The sequence below is a fragment of the Chlamydotis macqueenii genome, chromosome 1 (assembly GCF_036417535.1).
Source record: "Chlamydotis macqueenii isolate bChlMac1 chromosome 1, bChlMac1.mat, whole genome shotgun sequence".
NCBI lineage: Eukaryota > Metazoa > Chordata > Aves > Otidiformes > Otididae > Chlamydotis > Chlamydotis macqueenii.
In genome coordinates this window covers 45,561,348-45,585,910 of record NC_141556.1, presented here as the reverse complement: position 1 = coordinate 45,585,910, position 24,563 = coordinate 45,561,348, and the positions used below count along the sequence as shown (strand labels likewise).

Genomic DNA, 24,563 nt, shown 5'->3' with positions numbered 1-24,563 from the left:
GACAGTTTTTAAAATTCATATAAACTCATAAGTATTTAGAGTAATATCTGGTATTTTTTTAAGCTCAACTAAGTTACAGCTAGACTGGGTAGCTCTTTGCTGGCTTTCACACTTGGCTCTTTCCCAGGAAACAGTTTGTTGTGAGAGGTGGGAGAAGAGGCTAGTACACAGGTGGGACGAACTTCAGTTCCCATTTGGGATGTAACTGTAATGGAAGTATCGAGAGAAAGAGAAAGGCTGGGAAGAGACTGAGAGCACTGCAAGGTGCTCATTTTCTTGACTTGGTGTGAGAGGGAGGGCCCAAAGGAGATTTAGGCTCTGTAAATGAGAGGCTGAAGGTGGTCAGTAAAGTTCTCAGGAACTGACTATAGATCCCTCTGCCTTCTTCACCCCTCTCCTCACCACAGGTCCCCCTTCTCCCTGGTAGGCAATGTCCAGTCTCCGTGTGGCGCTTAAGGCACCTCTTCCACCCTTTGCAGCCTAACAGATAAAAAAGCTGTTTCTTCCTTGATGCCTTGCAAAGGTGATTTGCATTGGAGCTGTGTATACTCTACTCTTTGTTTTTTAATTTTATATTTATCATTTTTACACTCTAAAGTTTATTTATTGCTCCTTTACTATACGAAGGCAAATATGTGTGTTTGTTCAGAGAGGCATAGTTCCTATATAACAATTTCATAACTTATGTTAGCTTGCAGTAAGTTCAAAGATGCCTCAGCTTCCTATGATTGGTAGTGAGCCTTAAAATATACAACTCAGATCTGCCCAGTCTTGCCATGAGGCTAATAAATAATGACAAACAAGACATATGTTTTCCTGCTGCTCATTGCTATAGTCTGGTGAGTAGCTTGCACACCTTTCACCTTTTTCAGAAAAAGGAAATATTTAAAGTTTATTCTGTTTGGCTGTCATTTTCCCTTAGGATTAGTAGAAGTAAAATGGTACATTCACAAATTAGAAGTAACAAAAGCAAACTAAATTAGCTGTTCTGCTACAATAAGTGATATTTGAGTAAGTTTTATTATAAAGACAACAGAAGATAGTTATCTAAGAGGTGCTTTTACTGTTGCAAGTGTTATTTGGAGTCTACGAAGTACTGTACACTCAAAGATTTTTTGTTGCATTTTCATGAGCATTAACTTAATTTTCATCAATTTTTTTCAATTTTTTTTTTTTTTCAATTTTTTTAAGGTCAGTCTTTTTAATATCTTTATGACGTAAAATGTCAAAAGAACTAGTAAACAATGATAAACAGATAAAAGCTGTAAGTAGCATAGGGAAATCTGAGCAGATTATCTTGCCATTATGTTTCTCGGAGATTGACATGGGTAGAATCACATAATGACATTCTGCAGTTAAGTAGTCTGGATTTTATAATGAAATACTAGCAGATTGAACAGTTAGGTTCTGTGGTCTTAGCAAAGCAGCAATTGTTGAGAACTGCTCAGGAAATAACATGTAAACTGTTAAAGGCTGAGTAGTCATTAAAAGCTACAGCCTGATTGTCTAGCTTGAGTGGAATGGGAGCAAAGCAAGTATTCTCTTGTATTCCAACACTGAGTATGGATTCAGTGGTGTTATTATTTAGCTTTTGATCAAGCCTGATTTATAATCAGTGGCTTCAATTCATTTATGTCTTTGATATTATTTTGTGAGTTCTACTTTAAACTGTATTATCAGACTCGTTAAATTAGTTGTACTTCAGTGTGCTGAAAATGTCTTATTTTTATTTTTCATGTGTAATTCTTCATTAAAGTTGACTGGCTAAGGGAATTTCATCCTTTAGGCACAGTTTTGTAAATAGTCACACCTGAACATATTTAAACTGTGAAGGATTAGTGATAGGAGGACTATCCTATCAGTAGGATAGACTACAAACCTATAGGTAAAACCTAACTTTTATCAGAGTTTTCCTGATAAAAGCACTTTGTATTTTGTAATGGTAAATAAATTCACTTATAAGAGCTTAGTAGATTGTAGACCTATAGCGTTTTGTTGCCTACTTGTCATAACTTTGAAAATTTTAACATTTGACATTTGGAATAAGTTGATCTTCATCTGAATATTAGCTTCTCACTAGCTTTCTATTAGCAAGTGTGCAGTAAGCTGCAAGAAGTGGAATATCTCCTCAAGACAGCGGTAAAGCTCACCTTCATTGAATAAGAATTAAATCAGACACTAGATACTTAATTAAAAACTAGCACAGCAGCAATTGAGACAAATCTGAGGAGTTATTACATTTTTCAGATTACATCAAGAATGGCTAGAAGAAGAAAAGTTCTTCTGTAGTATCAGGATGATAATATTGTGTCATCTCACATTATTGCTTCTGAAATAATTTTCTGACTTTTGAATCACTACGAGTCATGTCATTTTATGTTATTTTTTCCCCTGAGCATTTATAAGAACTTAAAATCAGTGTTAATATTCCATTTCTATCAGTAATGTTGCTAAATGCAATTCATATTGTAATATCAAGAGAGATGATTTACCAGTTATCCCATTATGGTGCTTGGTTAAATAAAAAAAAAAAAGAAACCAAAGCAGTGCTGTTCAGAGTATTAACGGTCACCTGTTCCTGAAATCTTCCTGTATTTTTGCCATTCGTTCTAGTGAAGAAGGACGAGGTATATTTTTTAGTTTTTTAATTTTTCCTTATGAAGTTGAGATGAGTTTTTTAAAATATGAAAGCAAATATTTAAGGCCAAAATATGAAAAAAAATGACCTTACAGGAGAATAATTTTTAAAATGTAGAAAGGAGACCTGGGGATCCGGAACCACACGGAACTATGATATTCAGAAGGCTGCTTAGCTGGCAGATGTCGCAGACAATATAACTAATTGTAGGATGCTGTTCAAGGCCAGCATGTGTAGTTTATTGTTCTAATTCAAATAAAATTATCATTATTCAATATTGTAACTCCAATGACCCTTTTTTTTCATGCACTGGCAACTAAGAGACATGCTGAGCTGTTTCCATAGTGATTCTGTTTTATAATGAAGTGAAGATGTCTTACAGTTCTTTGAAGTATGTCTAGCTTCAAGGGAAGTCGGAAACAAAATACTTTTCCAGAGCTGTTATGGTTTTATGTTGACTATAGAGGACAGAAGCTCTTTGCAGCTGTGATACACAGTTGTATAATCCAGCTATATCCAAACTATATTGCACTGAAACTCCTAAGTGCACTGTTTTCCATCATGTCCTTTTTTGGGGAGGGGCACAAGATTAGAAGGGAGCTCAGCAGGTTTGAATGATCAGAAGACCAGCGCTTCGGGTTCTCTGCACAAGCCCTGCAGTATAGAGGTGAACTCTGCTGGCTACTCGCACTGAACTGGATGGTTGTGTCATGTGTGATGTGAGGTGGATTTAACACCACAAGTATTTGACTCATTTAGTTTAATTTAACTGATAAATCTTGCAACTTACATTGATACTGCACCATAAAACACCCACATCAGCCCAGTCTTTAAACATGTGCTTAACTTTGCAGCCTTGTGATTAAGGTTGTGGACTGGGACACTGAAGAGCTGGGTTCAGTTCCTGCTCTAGTACAGTCATCCAGTGGGATACAGGGTAAGTCACTAGGCCCCCATTTTTTGAGCTGTTTAGGCTTCTCTCTGCTCAGCTATGTAACACCTATGTAATGAAGACCTCAGGTATCATTTACAGTAGTGTTATACTATTTAAAAAAACTATGTACTGTTGGCTTTCACTTCATTGTATGACCAAATTTTTAGAGATAGTGATGCCAAAGCATCTTATTTGCAATGTGAATTTCTGTCTCATAGAATTTTTGAGGGAATGCTGATGATAAATCAAGGGTATTTCATGATATTATTTGTCTTATGTTTTCTTAAGACAGATAGTCCTCCTCATTTTAGAATGTGGTTGTTACTCTGTTCCTCAGTTTTCCTCACATTTATTTGCTTCTGTCTCTGTTGTCTCTCTTTTCCTAGTAGAAAGTAAGTCCTTTGCATTCTTTACTGAATGGGAATGTGGCTGCTACCTCAGTAGCGATAATGCTTAAATAGACAGTCTATCCTGTGCTGAAATGGATAGATAGACCATGGTGTTTGTATCTATGAGGGAGTATTGTAACCTCAAACCCAGGACATTGTTCAGAGGCTGGCATAGGTTTTGACGAAATGCTGCTCATGCAGTATCACTGCATATCATACTATCATGTCATGAAAATAAGACACAAGGAGCTATTTTGTTGCTAAAAATAGCCTCTAGACTGTGAGGTAAATAAGATCAGTCTTCTTCATTTGGCCCACCAGTAGTTTTTCTCAGATTTACTTTCCTCTGTCTTTTTTCCTGCTTTTCTTAGACTCAAAACTGTAGTTACTCCATGCTTAGGATCTTTGTAAGACTTTTTTTTTTCTGGAAGGTAATGTCTAATTTGTGAGTATTTCATGAAGAGCACAATAGCAAGTGGACTCAGACAGGAGTGGATGGTACTAGAAAATCTGAGGCCTCCTGCATGACTTAGGAAAGTTTTAACTTTTCTAAAATAAACTGTATTCCCTGAGATAAGCTAGCTACTAAGGATAAGCAAATGACAGTGTATTTTGATATGCTCCTAAAAAAGCCTTAGGAAGTTGATGCTGGATGAAGAAACTTAAAGTAGGACCTAGCTGGAGCTGAGGATAAATCTCAGATTGGTTCCTGAACTTTGCTCGGCTTCTCTCTCATCACAGAGATGAATAGACTGATTATACAACTTAATAGCTCTGAGTCTAAGCTCCAGAGATCTTTAGATCTTTGCTTTGTAGCTTGCTCCAACATCCCACAGTCTGCATCTCTCAAGTGCTTTTTTGTAGCCTTACAGTGGTTACAATCAAAAGGCCTAAGCCCTTTGAGTTAGGTGGCCAGCACAGTACTCTGCATTGCAGCATAAGAGCAATGCATTTGAAAATTAGGTGCCATGCTGCTAATTGCTGATGCCTGAATGTTTTGTTAGCTCTAGTCCTAAATACTCTGCAACAGCAAGAAGGAAGTTAGGCTCTGAACTTGTCAGTGGACTTAGTGTGTGGATATAGAATCATAGAATCATAGAATAGTTAGAGTTGGAAGGGACCTTCAACGGTCATCTAGTCCAACCCCCCTGCAAGAAGCAGGGACATCCCTGACTAGATCAGGTTGCTCAGAGCCTCATCCAGCCTGGCCTTGAACGATTCCAGGGATGGGGCCTCCACCACCTCTCTGGGCAACCTGTTCCAGTGTTCTACAACTCTCATTGTAAAAAATTTTTTTCTCATATCTAATCTAAACCTACCTCCTTCTAATTTAAACCCATTACCCCTTGTTCTATCACAACAGGCCCTACTGAACAGCTTCTCCCCATCTTTCCAGTAGGCCCCCTTGAGGTATTGGAAGACCGCTATCAGGTCTCCCCGGAGTTTACTTGCAATTAGTTTTACTGAAATAAATGGAAATACATCCTGAAGTTAGAGTTGTATGTGACCACTTCCTGGGAATAAGACCTGGAAAAAAAAGAATTGTTCTACATATACATGTCAAACAGTGAAGAAACAGTTACATTTTCAAGTATGTCTTTAAGGAGAGTTTATGTGTACTGGAAGATCTGAATGTGCAATACTCCATTTCTTTTCCATCTCATGTCTCTAGTCTTTGTCTGGAGCCTGGTAGAAAAGGTCTGATACAGTTTTCTTGCTTAGCTGGATATAATCATTATTCTGTACATTGTGAAATTTCCTTTCTGAGCGTCTGAGGTGCACATGGAGAAATCAACAGGACCATTTTTTGAAACTGCTGAAATTGGATGAAATTCAGAATGTTGTATTCACAGTACGTTCTGTATTTCCTTTGTAAATTCAGTCTTGCTACTCTTAAAAGTCAAGGTGTAGGATTTTTTGAGAAATGTTGATTCGGCTCCTGACTGTGTCACAATGTCTCTAAAAGGTTTGATCAAATGCCCAAAATTTCACACAAGCAAACAACTAGATTAGTTAATAACTCACTCTCAGTAAGATTTGCTTCAAAATGTTACAGCACTTTAGAAATTTGATGTCTCTGGGCTTTTCATATGTTACAAGATGTATGGCCAAGATTCAGGTAGAATTAGTCTTTGTAGGTGATCAAAAAAGCTTTATAGTGAATGACTAATTCAAACTCGAAGCTATTAGGTTTCACATTTGTTATGTTAAGTTCTGACTCTTCTTCCTCTCGCTCTAATTTATACTTTGCTCCTTTCCTAGGTGCCTATCTTGTGCCATACTTAATCTTGCTACTGATAATAGGAATTCCACTCTTTTTCTTGGAGCTTGCTGTGGGGCAGAGGATCCGCCGAGGGAGTATTGGTGTGTGGAATTATATCAGCCCCAAACTTGGAGGAATTGGATTTGCAAGCTGCGTGGTAAGTAATTGTGTGGTTTGCTTTCAGTCTATATGATTTAGACTTACTGTTTTGCTACAGGAAAAGGCCACTGTTTTGTAGCTGAGCTTTAAGGTCAGTTGACAATGTTTTGGAAGATCTTAAAACTTACATTAGTACATTAAAAACTTTTAATACAGATGTGTTCGTAAAAACAGTCAACTTGTATTTTGTGATCCTTTTGAAATTAGGAACTAGGCAACAGAGTAGTCTTCTGGACAAAAAAAAGCCAGTGAAAATATGTGTGTTACACAGTAAATACAGAGAAAAGTGAAAATTTAGAAAATGTCAGATACTTTAATGGCGCAAGCCTTTGAGTTCTTAATCTGACTTATTTTAGTTAAAATTAGGTTCAGTGGCTCATGTGCAGAAACATACAGAAGTTCTGTAGGGATTTATTTATTTTTTTTTTTTTAATTAACAAATGTAGTTAATGAGTGTAACTTTTTTGATCTGTCTCTTTTTTTTATAGGTGTGTTTCTTTGTGGCCCTGTACTACAATGTTATTATTGGATGGAGCCTGTTTTACTTTTCCCAGTCTTTTCAGCATCCATTACCATGGGACCAATGTCCTTTAGTTAAAAATACATCTCATACCTGTGAGTCTATATTAGTGCTATTAAAAATCACATGAAATATATAAAATCAGTGATTTGCAAACAAAAAGGAGAAAATCTGCAATTCAAAGAGAGATCTGTGGGAAAAAGTGTTGTATGCAAAGCTGGTTTTATGTCTTAATAAGATGTCGTGTTATAATACTTAGAAAAATGCAACAAAAAACCTATCTAAGACAAATATACTGTATTTCGAAAGCAACGTCGCTGTCTACAGCATTTTAAAGAGTAATGAAATTAGGGAGTGCTATTTAGTGTGTTGCAGAAAAAAAAATTCTGATTACTTTTTTTCTGATTTTGATACTGCTTTTTATGCTTTCTTGGTGAAAAACAAAGGTGGAAGAAGGATATTTCTGCACTTCAATTGGTAGGGTACTTCCTGGTGACAAAGCAAAAAGTGTTGCAGTATTAACAAAGTAGAAAATGGAAGATTGTAAACGTCTGTGAAATGCATGTGATAAAAGCATTGTTTGCTTTGTAAGCCAATAGAAATGCGATAATTGGTCATTGCTTTGTTGCTGTAATGGGATGGTCTCAAATGGACACGTTATGCAATAGTAGTTAAAGTTCCTTATTCCTTGGTTTTGCTTATCTCATAATAGTTTGCATTATTCTTGCTCTTGAAATACGATTTTTTTTCATTTCTTTTATTTCATATCTTAAATTTTCTTTAATAACTTTTTGACTTTTTAAAACGCCTTTAATAAAGAAAATAACCAGAAACATTTGAAAAATGGTACAACATTTTTATAGTGTCTTTGCCAGAGTTGCTTGCTTCAGTTGTTTGAAATAATCAGCATATGTGAATGTTGGCACACAGTCAAATTGACTGTATTTCACAAGCTATTGTCCATTAATCGAGCCACAGTGTCTATCTGTTTATGTACTCTTACGCTGCCTAAATGTGAAGATCTAGGGTGTCAGCCTAACCTAAGCAGAGGTCATCTGAATTAAGCCTAAGTACAGGGAAGTATTGTATTTGGTAACATCCTGTCATTTTTGGCAGTTTCATTTCAGTGAAGATCTGACACCTGTGTTAGGCTTCTTAAAATTAGTATATTTTTTCTTTTCATTAATTGACCTTGACTCAGGATCTACCTTAGAGATATGATTGATTGTCAGATAAAAATAATCTATTAAACAGTTAAATAAATATTTTATTTGAAGAATTCTTTCTATTTATATGTGTTATATGTCTAGATATGCACGATTTCTTAAACTATTCGGTAATGTGAGTAAAGTAGCATTACACTATCATAAAAAAATAAATTCTGGAATACCCATAGCAGCTTTCATTTAACATAGCTATGTAGAAGCCATTTTTTCAGTTTTGCATCACTTTGGTATCATTATGTTATTATTTGATCGTTAAATAGTAGTAATTAAGTGCCTTTTGATTTGACTGTCATATCAAAGCAGATACAATTGGGAATATTTTCCATGTATTTTCAAAATTAATGTAATTCAGTGTTCCATTTCAGAGAGATACTTTTCATAGTATATAAGGTACAGTATCATAGGTAGGTGATCAATTATGTGTGATAAATGGAATATATGTCTTCATCTAAGCCTACCTGCTATTTAGCTCGTAAGTGAAAGTTAAATTATGCTTAGGACTTGGATTGACCATATGCAGAGGAATACATTATCACAAAAGGATGTTTTAAAAAAGATATACTAAGAACCTTTCACTGGTAACAGTCACTTTTTCTTTTAGAGAATGACTTAAGACTCCCTCTGAGCTTAGTTTCTCAGTAAATGATGATGGCACAATTGCAGATTTTGGGAATTGATAGAGTATTTTTGTGAAATGTTTGGAAAATGCTTCTGTCCCGAACGTATTCCTTATTTATTAACATCTCTTGACAGTTGTGGAGCCAGAGTGTGAAAAAAGTTCTGCAACCACTTATTACTGGTACAGAGAAGCGCTGAATATTTCCAACTCTCTGTCAGAGAGTGGGGGTTTAAATTGGAAGATGACTATCTGCTTGCTGGCTGCCTGGGTCATGGTAGGCTTAGCCATGATCAAAGGCATTCAGTCTTCAGGCAAAGTGAGTATACTGTTTACCTAAATGACAGTGGTTTACTTTGAAACATTTCATGACTTTTTTGTTCACCACACCCTCTGTTTACTCTCTCATGAAATCTGTAGGAGCAGGTTAGAAGCTATGACTCATCCCAGTATTTGTATAATCTCAAGTAAAAGAATGTTAGTAGTTAAGCATTAAAATTGTAGTCATTTTGGTGGGAATTGTAGTAATTTATTGGGAATTGAGATCTGAAGAAGAGTCATTTCTCTTCTCATCAATGTAGCTGTTGAAAGTAACTGTACCTCATCTTCATTGTGCAGCATAAGTCTGTGTGTTTCTGAATGTCTAACAAATTGGGTTTCCGTGTATGCTCACAGTATGATTGCAGTGCACCCAGGTTCTCAAAATGCCTTGCCGTTTCTCTTTTTATTACTGTCATTAGTATCCATGCGTCTGTCATTAACACAGCTGCTTTTTAGGATTCTGTATTGTTTCTTTTGACGACTTACCATCCCTTTGCATTGAAGTATGTCACCTTGTCTTATAGAATCATAGAATGGTTAGGGTTAGAAGGGACTTTCAAAGGTCATCTTCTTTCCTTTCCATGCAGCTAGCTGGATTGGCTAGTGAATGGTTTGGTACCTCTACTGATCTCAGTGGGATTTTCAGATGAAAAATAATCTGTTCTAATAGCAAAATTCTGTGGTATTAAAAAATTTGTAACTGAGGTGGAAAGTTCTGTGACCTTTTTAGAGTATTTCAGTTAAAGAAGTAACTAGCAAGTTTAGCGAAAGAATCATTTTACTAAACTTTAAAGTACAGAATAGATTTGCTTTTCAATGATGGAGAATGAAAGATCGTATTTGATTACTATTTTTTTTTTTATTCTGGCAGTAAGCATTACCTAGTGATATGAATCCATTGATTATGTACTTCCCATTGAATCTTGTCTTCTCTGAAGACAGAATGAGTTTCTATTCATGCTGCATAATCTTTACCATACTATGTACTTAAATCCAAGTGCATTTGTAAAGTGAAGCATTTCTAAGTCTACTTCTGTCCTTCTCATCGTCATCTCACTGAATTCACACTGAATTTCTGTGGAAGCCCAGCAGTTTATCAGTTAGTCAACACAATGGCAACTGTATTGTTTCAGTACAGTACATTTTTTTTTGAATCATATGATTTTACTTTCTTCTGCAGAGACAAGGGGAATGGAAAGTGTTCTGCAAATTTCTTAGAGCATATGGTTATCAATTCAGTCATATATCCAAAATATACTGAGTAGTGAATGAAGCTATTGAAAAGAAAGTCCATGGATGTCATGTCAAATTTCTTCTTTATGTTTTTCAGATCATGTATTTTAGTTCCCTTTTTCCTTATGTGGTACTTTTATGCTTTCTGATCAGAGGACTGCTCCTTAATGGGGCAGTGGATGGAATTCGTCACATGTTCACACCTAAGGTATGTGCTTAATTTCTTTGGCAGTGTAGGAAATTTTCAGTGGCAATTTGACCATTTATGAATGCTCTCGTTTAAGCTGATTGTCTTCATAGAGCATTTGGCCATATTTCTGTCTGGTTAAATTGCGAAATTGTTGTTGACTTCAGTGGCGTAATATCAAGCTCTAAGGTCCAAAAGCTCTAGGTGTTCCGAGGGTCTGTGTTGAGTTACCTCCCTTAGGTGAAGAGTTCCCAGAGTTAGATGCCTTTACAAAGCTAAATAACTAAAAATGCTGTATATGGGATTCAGGATGTTTAGAAATCTCCAAATTCTGGAAAGAGAAGATAATCTTATATCTTGGTATTTTCTAGGATTGAAATGCCTAATACTGGGATGTCACAGTGAAACAGTGACACAGTGTCACAGTTTACCTTGAACACTCTCATGGCTTTACATAATTAACTTGTCCCTTTTGAAAGAGGGCAAATTTATTCCTTTTTAGAAACTAATACTGTTTGCATAGTAGCCCAAAGTACAGGAGAATTGTCTTTAATACTAAAGTAGTTTAAGTACTCAGAACTTTAGATTTTATAACTAGAGAAGGTGGGAAGGGATGTTATGAATCCTTGTTCAGCGTAAAGATCTAAATTCTGCCCACACCCATCTCAAATGCTCGTAACTGTATCTATACTATAGGATCAACATGTTTGAGCAGTCAGAGCCATACTCAGAAATGCGTAATGCTGGGCTTCATATCATGAAATAGACTTTCTAACAAGTCCATTTCGTAACACAGTTGAGCAGAACAGGACTGATGTTTCAAAAATGAAAGACAAATCATAAGATTATTAAAATCAATGCACATAGTGGCTAATGCCAGGTGACAGGGTGTTGTCAGTTGTTTTGATTCTAGGTGTTTAGAGGCTATGGAGAACTGTCATCCTATAAAAATGACCTTTGATAGCTGTCACATTGTTATTTCTTACATTGTGATACACAGTCATGCCCTGCTTCAAATGATACACTGCAGAAAGCGACAAGTCTTTCAGTACGTAAACCATTAACAGATTTGGTGAAATTAAGACTATTCCTCGAGCTCCCTCCAGTGGAGAAGCTGTAGCAGGACTGTGTGATACAGGCAGCTTGAACTACCTGCAATAGCTACTTGTGCATTGTAATTCTAACAAAATTTGTGAGTCAGGAACAAATTTATTGTCATAAACACCTTTTTAAAAAAACATATTTTATTTTAGCTATATATAAATGAATAAAGAAGATATCTGCTACCTATCTGTAGTACATATTACATCTTTATGGGAAACTAGAAAATTTTTCAAAATGTTATCATAATAATCGCAGAACTTCTTTTTCCACAGCGTAAGACAGTAATTCTAATAATGCTGGCATCTATGCTGAGGCTTTTTGATTTTACTGTTTCTAAAAAAAATTGAAAAATCACATGCACGGATGAGAGGTCTTTCACTGTTAAATGAGTGGAGGCCGTAAATCAACTTGAGAAAATCTAATGTTTAAAGCTCACATGTGCTTCTTTTTTATGATTCAATATCTAGAAGAATCTGAGATAGACAGATGATGACTCATAACTTTGTAACAAAGGTATTTCTTGAAGTATGGTCATCTGAGCAATACAGTTCAATTTTCTAATAAAAGACTTAATTGTCCCTCAAATACAAGACCCATTTAACTTAGGATAAGTTCAAGGCATCTGGCTTAAGGGAGGCTTGAGTGATGGACTATACAGATTGTATTGGACAGTGTTTGTTTCATATGTTGCATTTTGCATTACGTGCATGTAATAGAATTCCATATAAGCATGTGTACCTCATGGTCACTTTTTTTTTTTTTTTTAAGTAACAACAAAGCAGCTTTCAACATAGTTATTGTATTTATAAGAGGGTTGATCATCCCAAAATACATCTTAATTCTAAGAGCTTCAATACATATCTTGTAAAAAAAAAAGAAAAAGAGATGGGTATTTATCAGTATAACTAGCTGCTATTTCAATTAAAATATAGCTCCAGTAGTGCCTCATTGTTGTCTCATTGTTGGGGACACACTGCATAGCATGTTTCTCTTTAAGGATTGTTGTATCATATGAAATAAATAGAACTTCTGGCCCGTAAGTTCACTCAACTTTAGGTGTAACATTCAGCTTTCATTTTATCACAATGAAAATATATTAATAATGGAGTATTAGCATTTTATGATGTAGCTTGTCTTCCTGTTTTTTTCTTCTGTTATCTTTTCATATAATAGAAATGCATTTTATAGCTGACATGTATTATATCTAATTTCAAACAGCTTGAAATAATGCTGGAGCCCAAGGTCTGGAGAGAAGCTGCTACTCAGGTGTTCTTTGCCTTAGGGCTTGGATTTGGTGGAGTCATTGCCTTTTCAAGCTACAACAAGAGAGACAACAACTGCCATTTTGATGCTGTACTGGTGTCCTTCATCAATTTTTTCACTTCTGTGCTGGCAACTTTGGTGGTGTTTGCAGTTCTGGGCTTCAAAGCCAATATCATAAATGAAAAATGTGTTATCCAGTATGAATATCCATTTACTTTTAAAATTATTTTTATGGTATATTTCATTAATGAATTAACACAGATTATCGAGTTTGATTTTTCTGTTTTATTGTGTTTTACAGAAATTCAGAGAAGATTTTAAAACTTTTGAAAATAGGCAATCTGAGCCAGGATATAATCCCACATCATATCAATTTCTCAAGCATTACATCAGAAGATTACAATTTAGTTTATGACATTATTCAGAAAGTTAAAGAAGAAGAGTTTGCTTCTCTCGGTCTGAAGTCTTGTCAAATTGAAGATGAACTTGACAAGGTGAGAGTAATAATTAAGTTTTAAATACAGACGTTATGAATGGATGAATATCTGTAAGCCTGAAATAAACTGTGAAGTATATGCACACAGAGTATCAGTACAGTGTACCTGTGAGCAGTGCACCTATAGAGATCCATACTGCAATATGGTTCTGTGCGGGGTCCCATTCCAACTCACCTGAGGACTTCTGGGTCCGATGTCTTAATATAGTCTTCACTGATTTATAATGCATTTGGATCATTATATTGGTCCCCTCAGGAAGTTTTAAACTTCTGTATTTTAGAGGAGTTAATCGTGAGGATTTTTCCAAATACTGAACAGAGGTGTACTTATATGACACCTCAAACTGATGTCTTCTAATGTTAAGATATAATTATTAAATATAAACATTACTTCACTAGAAAATAAAGAAGTTATTCTTTACTTATTATATTAATTGCTTAGTGAAGAACATCTTGTGTTGAAATCTTTACTGTAAGATCTGTAAAAGAAGATATATTTTTCTAGCTTTTTCAGAGGGACTTGCAGTTTTAAACACTGACCTTTATGTAGTTGCACCAGTATCTGAAGTGAAAATGTCAAATCAGTGACTTAGACATTAGAAGTTACTGCCATTTAAATATGAAACAAATAGGTGTAGAAATGAAGTCCTTTATTTACTTACTGGAGAGAACAGAGTGTGCTTTGTAGCAATCCTGTATAATAGCTCTCATGCAAAATTATCAATGAAAGAGAGGAAGAAGTGTGTTGTTAGTATTAATGAACTTACAGATTCTCAGACAAATCCAGTATTTCAGTGAATAGTGTTAAGTTTGCAGATTTGGAAGAATCACGTATAAATAACAGCTTCACACTCTAACTTCAAGATTTAATCAATGACATTGCATGAACATGTTGTGAGACTGTCACACTAGAAAAAAAAATACTGTCCATGAATAATAATGTGGATTTTTTTTTCTCACTGACAGGCAGTTCAAGGAACTGGTTTAGCTTTTATTGCCTTTACAGAAGCAATGACTCACTTCCCTGCTTCTCCCTTCTGGTCAGTCATGTTCTTCCTCATGTTGGTAAATTTGGGACTTGGAAGTATGTTTGGAACCATTGAAGGCATCATCACACCCATTGTTGATACCTTCAAAATCAGGAAAGAGATTCTTACTGGTAAGTTGCACAAACTTTCTTTTCTCACTAGAGCAGTACGCTAAAAATTTTTTTGAGAGTATAAAGTCTTGTTTTTTGACATGACAGTTCTCAGTGCTGACATTTTACAAAGCAGTAAATCACTGTATTTCAGACTATACTTCCATCCACAGGCACATTAATATATGCAAGTAAAACTTTTACCTGAATTCTACAAGACCAGGAACATCCTAGAACTTAAATTTTAGTGGAGGATACCTGTTACAAGTTTCTATATGGTCAGTCCTTCTGAGCTCTTCCAGAATACTTTGTATTCCAGCCAGTGTCATAGATCATGGAAACAAGGGAAAAGGAAAGAATGAAAATACATTGCAAATTACTACAAATTATTCCTCAGTAGGCCAGATGAAATCTTAATTTATGATGAAATATTTATTATATTAAAAATCAGTAGAATTACTTTGCAGAGGAACATATTTTTCCCTGTTGAATGTGGAAATGATCTTAAACAAGATGTCTAGGTTTTTTTTTTTTGTTTAAATGCTTGAAGTTATTTGAGGTGTAGGCCATTCATGTAGCTCTGATGATCTCGTAGCAATTTCTCTTTTTGAGACTGTCGTAGTTCAGCCCTGATTGGGACCAGACTATGCAGTCTCTCTCTCCTCCCCCACCCTCCAACAGAATAGGGAGAGATAATATAAGGAAAAACGGCTCGAGGTTTGAGATAAGGACAGGGAGAAATCCTTAACGTTACCATTACGGGTAAAACAGACTCGACTTGGGGAAAACTATTCATTTATTACTACAAACAGCAGGATAATGAGACAGAGAACAAGATAACCTCCATCCACCCCTCCCTCTTCCCAAGCTTAACATTATCTCTACTACCTTCCCCCGCCCCGAGCCGCACGGGGTGGGGAGAGGGAATGGGGGTTGCGGTCAGTTCATTACTTCTTGTTTCACGCCGCTGCTTCATGGTCAGGGGAAGAGCTCCTCACATTCCTCCCCTGCTCCATCGTGGGGTCCCACCCATACGCCACAGTCCTTCGTAAAACTGCTCTGGCATGGGTCATCTCTTCCACGGAGTGCAGTCTCCCCAGAACGGTTGCCCCAGCGGGCCCTCCACGGGCCACAGCCTCCTTCAGGCATCCACCTCTCCCGATGTGGGGTCCTTCACAGGCTCCAACTGAATCTCTGTTCCTCCGTGGACCTCCATGGGCTGCAGGGGGACAATCTGCTCCACCATGGTCGTCACCACAGGCTGCAGGGGAATCTTGGCCAGGAGCCGCATTACTCCTCCCCCTCCTTCTGAACTGACCTTGGCATCTGCAGCTGTTCCTCTCACAAGAAAAGTTCTTCACAACAGGCTGGCAGACACCTCTCAGAATGTCTTCACATCATCCAGCCCATCTCCTCTCTACTTCTTGCAGCCGGGCCGAGCTGAGTCGGGCCCAGTCGGCCACCTGGCAAGAGGCCAGAGGGTGAGGCCTGCAACGCCCATGAGGCCTGCGCCTCCCCCTCTGCACCTCTGCCCCCGCTCAGCTTCTTCACATCTTCTCTTCTCTTTTTTTTTCTGTTTTCCCCTTCTTAAATACGTTATCGCAGAGGCGTTATCACGGAACATTCTGCTACCAATCGGCTCGGCCTTGGCCAGCAGTGGGTGTGCCCTAGGCCCGGCTGAGTCCACTGAACAAAGGGGAGCGACTTCTAGCAGCTTCTTACAGAAGCTACCACCTTAGGCCCCCCCTCACTAAACAAAACCATAACAGAGACAGAACATCAGCATAATGTGAAATGTTTCTGAAAATCTTTGGGACAGGTGCCAGCATTATGCACAAATTCAGATTTCATTTCAATATCTGTGACAGGAGAGATACAAAACAAAAAATATGTAAGCTACTTTAACATTATCTAACTCTATGAAGGAAACAATAATATATTTTATAAGACCACCCCTGGTGCAACAGAGCACTGCTCTTTCCTGACTGCTCTCCTTACCTCACTTAGATAATAAGTAATATTTAATGGAAAACTTGTATTTTTCTTGCTCAGCTAGATCTAAGAATAAAATTATTCATAAAGATAAATCAACTGATTTTTCAGAAGTCGTAATCTATTGAGCAGTTGTTTGGTTTTGTTTTGTTTTTTTTTTTAATCAGCTCTTAAAGTCTTACTGAATAACCAGTGAGACATTTAGAAATCAGCTGTTATTCCTAAGTACATATGCTTGTATTATGATATATAGTCTGGAGTAATTATATTACTCTGGAGTAATGGAGCATTTTACAGTAATTCCTTGTTACAACGTTTGGCAAAAAACCTATTAAGATAAAGAAGTCGTCAAGAACTACCTTTCTTTGGTAATTTTTTTAGTGGTATGCATGCATGATTTTTGCTAAACTCAGTTGTACTCAAAGGATTACAACTTCATGTGATGTTTTTATAATTAACTTCTAAAATTGAAATGCCTGGGTTATACTTCATGCAGTATTGGTGGGATTTAACAATAATTATGCCTGCACTAGAGTTTATGCTTAAAACCCACAAATCTTCTAGTTTTGCAGAAGTGAGAGCACATTTGCAACTTCTTGCATTATGGTTCCAGTTCAGTCCCTCTTGAGTTCAGAGAAATCAACTTGTATGCTTAAAGTTGTTTTGTGTTCAATTATTTCCACATCGGAGTCTGCATATGTATGTGCCAAGTTATGATGAGTATACTTACCAGAGCCTTAGTTTGTAACTAAAGATGCATATTTTTGGGGTGTAATGGTAAGACACATAAGAACAAGAAGGGTTTTGGAATTCACATACATGTGGTTCTGGTGATCTAATTATTTTCTCAGAGTCAGTAACAAAACTTAGTGAGAAAAATGAGATTCAGGTTGAGGAGATTTTTACCTATGTTTTTTTGATTTTGTTATCTTTTGTTAGGAGTTCACATTGATTAGTAATGATCTCTTGCATTCTTAATTTCTATTCTCTGAAAGTTATAACAATAGTTACTACAAGGTTGAAAAAAGTGATTGCTCTTATACCACAGTATTTTTAAAAGTGTCATTACCTTCCTTTCACTGTTTTAATCAATATTAATTGATTATCAGGGATTTATGCAATGGGTATATTCTGTAAGGATTTTTTTATACTTTGACCCAGATTAATTTCACCTAATTTTAGACTGCTTAGCTGTGTCCTCAGCCTGAGTTCTCAGTGGGGGGGGAAGAAAAAAAAACAAAAAAGGAGCACTTCAGGTGGAAGAATTAGTCTTACTACTACTGCTCAGCCTACAATTGATTTCACAGTTTACTTATTTGCTGAAGTATTCAGTCTTATTATTGATGAATTTAGTAGGAAAAAAATAATATTGAAATTAATTATTCAGGATCAAGCATTCAAGAAATATATTTTGGGTTGTCCCTAAACAAAAGAAAGGGCAGAGATGTTGCTTAGTGCACAGATACATTTACGTAGATCCTAATGGAAGTTCATGCTGTGAATTATCTAGGCAAAGCCTTTTTATTTTTTAGAATCATGGTCTAAAACTTTGGTCCTTTTCATTTCTAAATTCCAAAAAGTGATTTAGTGACCAAGTAACATGAGGTATAAGGTTTAGGCTACTAGTTCTGTTTATTTTAGCCTCGCATTCCCATTAAGTTAAATGTTTAATGACGAATAAGTCACTTGATTAATCAGGACTCCTGTAATATGGCAATTCTAGTAATTAATTCTGATTTCATAATTTTTCATTTATGTAGGGAGTAGGTAGGATTCCTAATGTTCGTAAAATTGACATCTGACACCTCCCAAAACCGAAAATGTTCTCAGCTTTGATTATATGAAATAATGCGTTACAGTATGTCTTTGCCATTTTGAACTCTATTTCCTTTTTGTCTATGGAACTTTGTTATAATTACAGCTCATGTTTCTGTCTTTTATTCCAGTGATCTGCTGCTTGGTAGCATTTTTTATTGGCCTGATTTTTGTGCAGCGCTCTGGAAATTATTTTGTGACGATGTTTGATGACTACTCAGCTACTCTGCCCCTGCTTATTGTGGTCATTTTGGAGAATATTGCAGTCACACGAATTTATGGAGTAGACAAGTAAGTGAAGGAAACTTATTTCCCTGTCCATATCGGCAGTATTCATTACAATAATTATTGCTGTTTTAATTATATTGCGCAAAGTATTTGTGATATGCACTTAAACAGAAGTAAGTAGAAAGTGAGTCAATCTGGACGTGAATCTGGTCTGTTTTTAAGAACAGGTTTGGAGCAAGATATGCTGCATCAGGACAGTGTAGTGAAACCCAAAGAGCAATTGCAACAGATCCAAAGAGAGAAGAATGCAGTAAAAGAGGCAAAATTACAGAGTTAGAAAGGAGGCTGGATATGCAAGTATGAGGAAATTATATATAAATAAGACAGCAAGAGAAAAATGTCAAGAAGTAATAACCACGGTCTAAGCAGCAGATGAGGATGCATATTCTGGACAGATCTACAGTATTCCAGGCAGCCTGAGAGAGGATCAAAGCAAACTTAATGACATTCACAATAAGAAAGTTTCAGTTTCTGAACTAGATTTAGTTTGGGTTGTTGTGGAAATTAATTGTTCTTTGCAGTAGTGATGAGAGACTAAATAGAGGAAATGTTAGCAAAGAATAGGGTCAAAACTTGCTTGGAAGCAGCACAGTTGACAATGAAGTTAAGTGACCTTTTATCAGTGATAGCTGAAGAAAGAGTACCATCAAGTCCCTCTAATTTTTTTTTATGTCTTCTGACAGAGATCACCAGAATGTGTTTTAAGGAATCGAAGAGCTTGCTTAAAAAATAACTCATGCCATCCACAGATAAAATAGAGTATGCTATACTAGCATGTTGAAATAATTCAAACATCTGTGATTCCTTTGCATGTACAAAGGGTGACATAGAATGGGTGGGTTTTCATTTGACTTTTCACTTGTTCAGTCTGAGTAATCAACCAGACCCTCACCATAATGAAATGAAACTATAATAAGAAAATTTAATTTTATGGTTTCCAGACATTGTTTCTGGTCTACGCAAGTAGTGCCTGGTCTACTTACTCATTAAGGAAGAATTCCCACTTGGGCCACATGTACAATCCTGTAATTGATCACATAGACATGAAAACACCATGTAGATGTTTTTACACGTGCAAATAAAAGATGAAACAGATGACCTGTGTATCAGATTGGTGATGTCCAATCAGGTAGAGTTCTACTGTGAAGGGAGGTAGACATGCCAAGAGTCAGCAAATTACCTGTGAGGAAGTTGGTGTTTAGGAATAGCTAAAATATGTTAATACTTTGCTTCTGAATCACAGTGTAGTTAATTCGTGTTTTCAGAAGGGTTTCTGACAAGATATAGTGAAAAGTTAACAGCCAATTTTCTCATTCATAATGGCCACCTGAAGCTCCCTCTGGAGTATTCCTAATATTTTTTTTCTGTTGTATATTTCTCCAGAATATCCTTCTTCAGAAGCCTAGCATTCTTATTTGCAAAAACTGCCAGAATCAGCAACCTCAGGTTGTCATTGGCTGTGATAGCACCAAAGGATTATACTCATAGATAAAGATCCATGTCTTATTAGACACATTGTCTTTGATCAGATAGGAAAAAAAAAAAACCAAAAAACCAAAAATTGCATCCAAAGGGATTACAGCCAAGGGAGGGAAAAAAGACAAGATGTGAATCCCTGTAGTCAAGAAGGAAAACCTGCTATGCTCACATCAGTGCTAAAGGAGCTCGGTAGCTTTTAAAAGAGGGTAAGCAGGATGGATATTACGCAAGACTTTAAAGTGAAAATAATAGATTTATGTTTAACTGGGTAAAGAACTGGAGATCTCAGAAAGAAAAGGCTATATCTATAGAGGGCACAAACTGTAAATTCAGCTTCTTTTTAACAATATGTTTCATTGCAGGGTAAACAGAGGAAAAAATACTCCAAACTATGCAGTTCAAAACAATTTTTGAGACCTTATATGATAGTAGCTTCACATGTGTAACTGCTTTGAAAACATCTTTTTTGCTGTAAGGACTTTGTTGAGACACACATTTCAAAAGAGCGTGGGACCACAAGGGAGTAAAAACAGAATCAGTGCTTGTGCACACTCCAAAGAATTAAGTCTAAAAATATTCTCTCTTTTTCTACTGGCTCTGGAACCACATACTCCTTCGCCAAGATTACAAAAATAGGAGTTTTGTTCATATCATAACTTGTAATTTTGAGGCACAGGGAGGCAGATTTAAAACTTGACAAAGTTTTATTTCAGCAACTTATATGATGCAAACTATAGCTTATGCATAGTTATTTTTTATACTGCAGCACACATGTGGGTTCGAAATTAATTTTGCAGAATCTGTAAGATGTACTGTTTCTATATGTCCTCAAAAGTAATGACACATGCCTCAGTAAACAACCCAGCAGACAATATAAGATGTAAAAAAGAATCTTATAAAAGAAAGGTGAGTTTAAATATCTTTCCAATGTGGTCCAGCAAGCAGTTTACTAAGTCACTGCACTGTGCAGTGATTCCTTCTAATCATCTGTTCTGAAATAGTAATACAAGCTCTATTTTTCAGCCCATCAAGTAACCTAAACTGCAGCCATTTCTATATATGCATTTTTTCAGTGCGTATGTTCCCTCAAATTAGATGCTATGTATCAATTATAGTACTTGAAATCTCAGTGTAAGCACTAACAATAAACTTTTATTCCCTTCACAGATTTATGGAGGATCTGAAGGATATGCTTGGGTTTTCTCCAAGCCAGTATTACTACTACATGTGGAAGTATGTTTCACCTTTAGTATTGCTATGTTTGCTGGTAGCTAGCATTGTCCAAATGGGATTAAGTCCTCCTGGCTACAATGCTTGGATTGAAGATACGGTATGTATATAACAGATGCCATCACCATCATAAGGATCATATCTGAATTATTTCAGAAGTACGTGAAAAGAGAAAACATTTGCAATTAGAAATGCAAAATCGGTGTAAATAATGACATGGTTGTTTTTATCTCAAGTAATGTAAAACCAATCTTTAAAAAAAATTAGAGTAGTTCTTCTTTAAAATATAACTGCTTGACATGAACCTTCATGCTTTTTGTGACTTATAGTTTGTTCACTTTCATTAAATTTTATTTTACTGCAGAAAATAGTTGGATGATAACACTGAATAAATAACTTCAGATATCACATCAATTTTTTTTTTATGTGGAATTAAATATTGAGATTAGCCATGTTGTAAATTTTCCCATTTGGGAACACATATCACATCATAGGTAACAGCTGCTTTAAAACCTGTCTGTGATAAGAATGTTTGATTTGTAAAAAACTTGTCTGTGTGAACAGCAGTGCTGCATGTTGGCTCCTAAAAGAGGTTCAGTCAAGGTAACTCCTGAGAACTCTGCTAGCTTGTAGGCTCGTCAGCCCTCAGCTGTTTCTACAGGCTTGTCATGCAAAATATAGGGAGAGTAAAATATCAGATAAGTTTATATCAGGGACCCTTCTGAATGGACAATTGTCCAAATTAGCCAAATTAACAGCAAAGACAGGTAAAGTGTAAATAAAAGAGATTGGCTTTACTGTGGATAGACACCTACCTCTAACCAGACAACCACTGCTACTTTCTTGGGATTCTTAGGAAAAACACTCTTATGTTTGATTCTTGCCCTCAAAAACTAGAAAGATAAATACCTTAGAATACCAAACATACTGTTCCTTTCTGTGTATAAAATTAAATGTTAATTGAGCTACTACACAAACTGAGTCTGTTGGACAGTGATTCCTGGATGCAGTAGAGGTGTGGGGTGCAGTCACTGCCCCAATACATGTGTTATAGTTTACATGAAGTTTATACAAAGTGGAACAATTCCATAGTGAGATCTGAAACAGTCCCTGTCTAGACCAGCTATTAGCCTACAGAACAAGGACTTATTTTCCAGGCACAGTTACAAATAGCATTGCGCACTTGTCTGAATATCCTTTAAAGGATCAGGGAACAACTACAGACACATGTAGCAGAAAGCCTAATGTGAAAATCTTGATTTGGGTTCTGCTAGAGTCCTCTGCGCATCTCAGAACCTGTGGGACAGTGTTTTGGTCCTACTCACTGGCAGAAAGGTAGCAATCCTACATCTCCATGTCTGTTCAAATTTGAGGTCTGTAGTGGTGCCCACATAGTGGGTGCAAGGTGAGAAAAGGATGAATATCTGTTTGAAAACTGCGGGCCTTGGTGAGGACTGCAAGTTTGTTCTTTTAAAAGATATATTAATAGTTTTTCTCTTGGGTTGCTCAGGCTACAGAAGAGTTCCACAGCTATCCATCATGGGGAATGATTGTCTGTATATCTCTGATGGTGTTGGCCATACTGCCAGTCCCAATAGTCTTCATGGTGCGTCGTTGCAACCTTATCGATGACAGCTCTGGTAGTTTGGCATCTGTATCCTACAAAAGAGGCCGGATAATAAAGGAACCTGTTAATCTGGAGGGAGATAATACAAGTCTGATTCATGGGAAGAGTCCAAGTGAAGTGCCATCTCCAAATTTTGGCAAAAATATATATCGAAAACAGACTGGATCACCAACTCTGGACACTGCTCCAAATGGACGTTATGGTATTGGGTACCTGATGGCAGATATGCCTGATATGCCAGAATCTGATTTGTAACTGCAGGAAAAAAATGCTGCTTGTGTCTCCTCTCTCACTGATCATGGCTCTCCTACGAGAAGTGGTCAGCTTCACTTACTAGGGTGCGATCTCAGGTGCTCCGTATCGACAGTCTTTAAAATGTCATGACTGTACGTACAGGTTGAGAAAACTCCCTTTGGATTAATTCTCTGGGTTTTTGTTTGCACTGGAGAGAACATGTTCAGAATCAATGGCAGCCTACATCTGCCAGCATAGCTAAGAATTTGATTTTTTAATTAATTTCTAAATTTAAAGCTTTTGATCTCTGAAGCCCAGGTCTCACTGAAATGATAAAATATTTCTGAGGTAATATCACTGGAAATTCTTTTTTTTCTGCTTTGGGGTTAACTCCCCTGTATTAAAAGAGAGTTGAGAAGCAGTTCACCAAACCCCGTGTTTGTGCAAACACTTGTATGTACCTTATGTAGATATGCTGTACTTATTTTGTTAGCTCTGATAATTATTTAGGCTATTAGCTGAGTAAAATACAAACCTGCAAACTATTTTCTTATGTAATAGCTGTATAGAGCAATAGTATTAGAAAATCAAGGAGTAGACTTACAGGAAGGCGAGCAAAGATTCCCTGTTCACTGGGGACTGCATAAACTGTGTCTGTATATTTTGTGTAAAATATTTGCTTTTTCAGTGTGAAAACAATGTAAGAGTGAGTCACTCCAAGAATCTTAAGGATTGTGCAGATTCTGCATTTTTTTCTATGCTGTGTGCCTAAAAAAGACCTTCTTGATATTTATTGTGGTTACAAGATTACATATATATTATATTTATATAATATACTTGTAATGTAAATATGTATATTATTCTGTATGTAATCATTTCAGAAGTTGAAGCAAATAGCTTTTTTAATTAGTCTCTTTCAGTTTTGCTTCTGTTTTATGCAGATAATTTTTTTCAGTCAGTAATTGTTAAGAACTGTATGGCATTACATTTTAACCTATGAATAAAGAGATTGACAAGGTATTTCTCTGTGGTTTCCTAATACACTTATTATAACTGTGCACTTACTATAACTTGTTATAATCTTACTATATTAAACTTATTATTTTCTCATTTTTACTATTCCAATTCTCTCCCCATTCCACTGGCGGGGGTGTGGGGAGTGAGCGAGCGGCTGTGTGGTGCTTAGTTGCTGGCTGGGGTTATACCATGACAATAACACAGCTTGCTTTTCCTTCAGCTGGACTGTCTGAAAGAATAAGATTTACCAGCTGAACAGAAATGCTAAAAGAACATTAAAACAAAAAACACTAAATCAGTCATCTTAATAAACTATTGGGCAAGGACTTTTACCGTGAATACAGTAGTTGATGCGGCACTGTAAACTGGCATGATACTCTGGAAGCTAGTACAT

General features: G+C 36.3%; 1 protein-coding gene across 1 annotated transcript in view; it reads left to right on the top strand.

The window, feature by feature from the left end:
• The window catches only part of SLC6A15 (solute carrier family 6 member 15), a 38,577-nt gene extending 14,405 nt beyond the window's left edge, over nucleotides 1–24,172 (top strand). The window contains exons 3-12 of the mRNA XM_086740055.1: nucleotides 6,224–6,381; nucleotides 6,872–6,998; nucleotides 8,883–9,064; nucleotides 10,397–10,507; nucleotides 12,809–13,050; nucleotides 13,155–13,347; nucleotides 14,316–14,508; nucleotides 18,426–18,585; nucleotides 21,229–21,391; nucleotides 22,802–24,172. Of these exons, the coding sequence (XP_086596181.1) occupies nucleotides 6,224–6,381; nucleotides 6,872–6,998; nucleotides 8,883–9,064; nucleotides 10,397–10,507; nucleotides 12,809–13,050; nucleotides 13,155–13,347; nucleotides 14,316–14,508; nucleotides 18,426–18,585; nucleotides 21,229–21,391; nucleotides 22,802–23,173 (1,901 nt within the window). The 3' untranslated portion in view covers nucleotides 23,174–24,172. The remainder of the gene's footprint in view (nucleotides 1–6,223; nucleotides 6,382–6,871; nucleotides 6,999–8,882; nucleotides 9,065–10,396; nucleotides 10,508–12,808; nucleotides 13,051–13,154; nucleotides 13,348–14,315; nucleotides 14,509–18,425; nucleotides 18,586–21,228; nucleotides 21,392–22,801) is intronic.
• The last annotated feature ends 391 nt before the right edge of the window (nucleotides 24,173–24,563 follow it).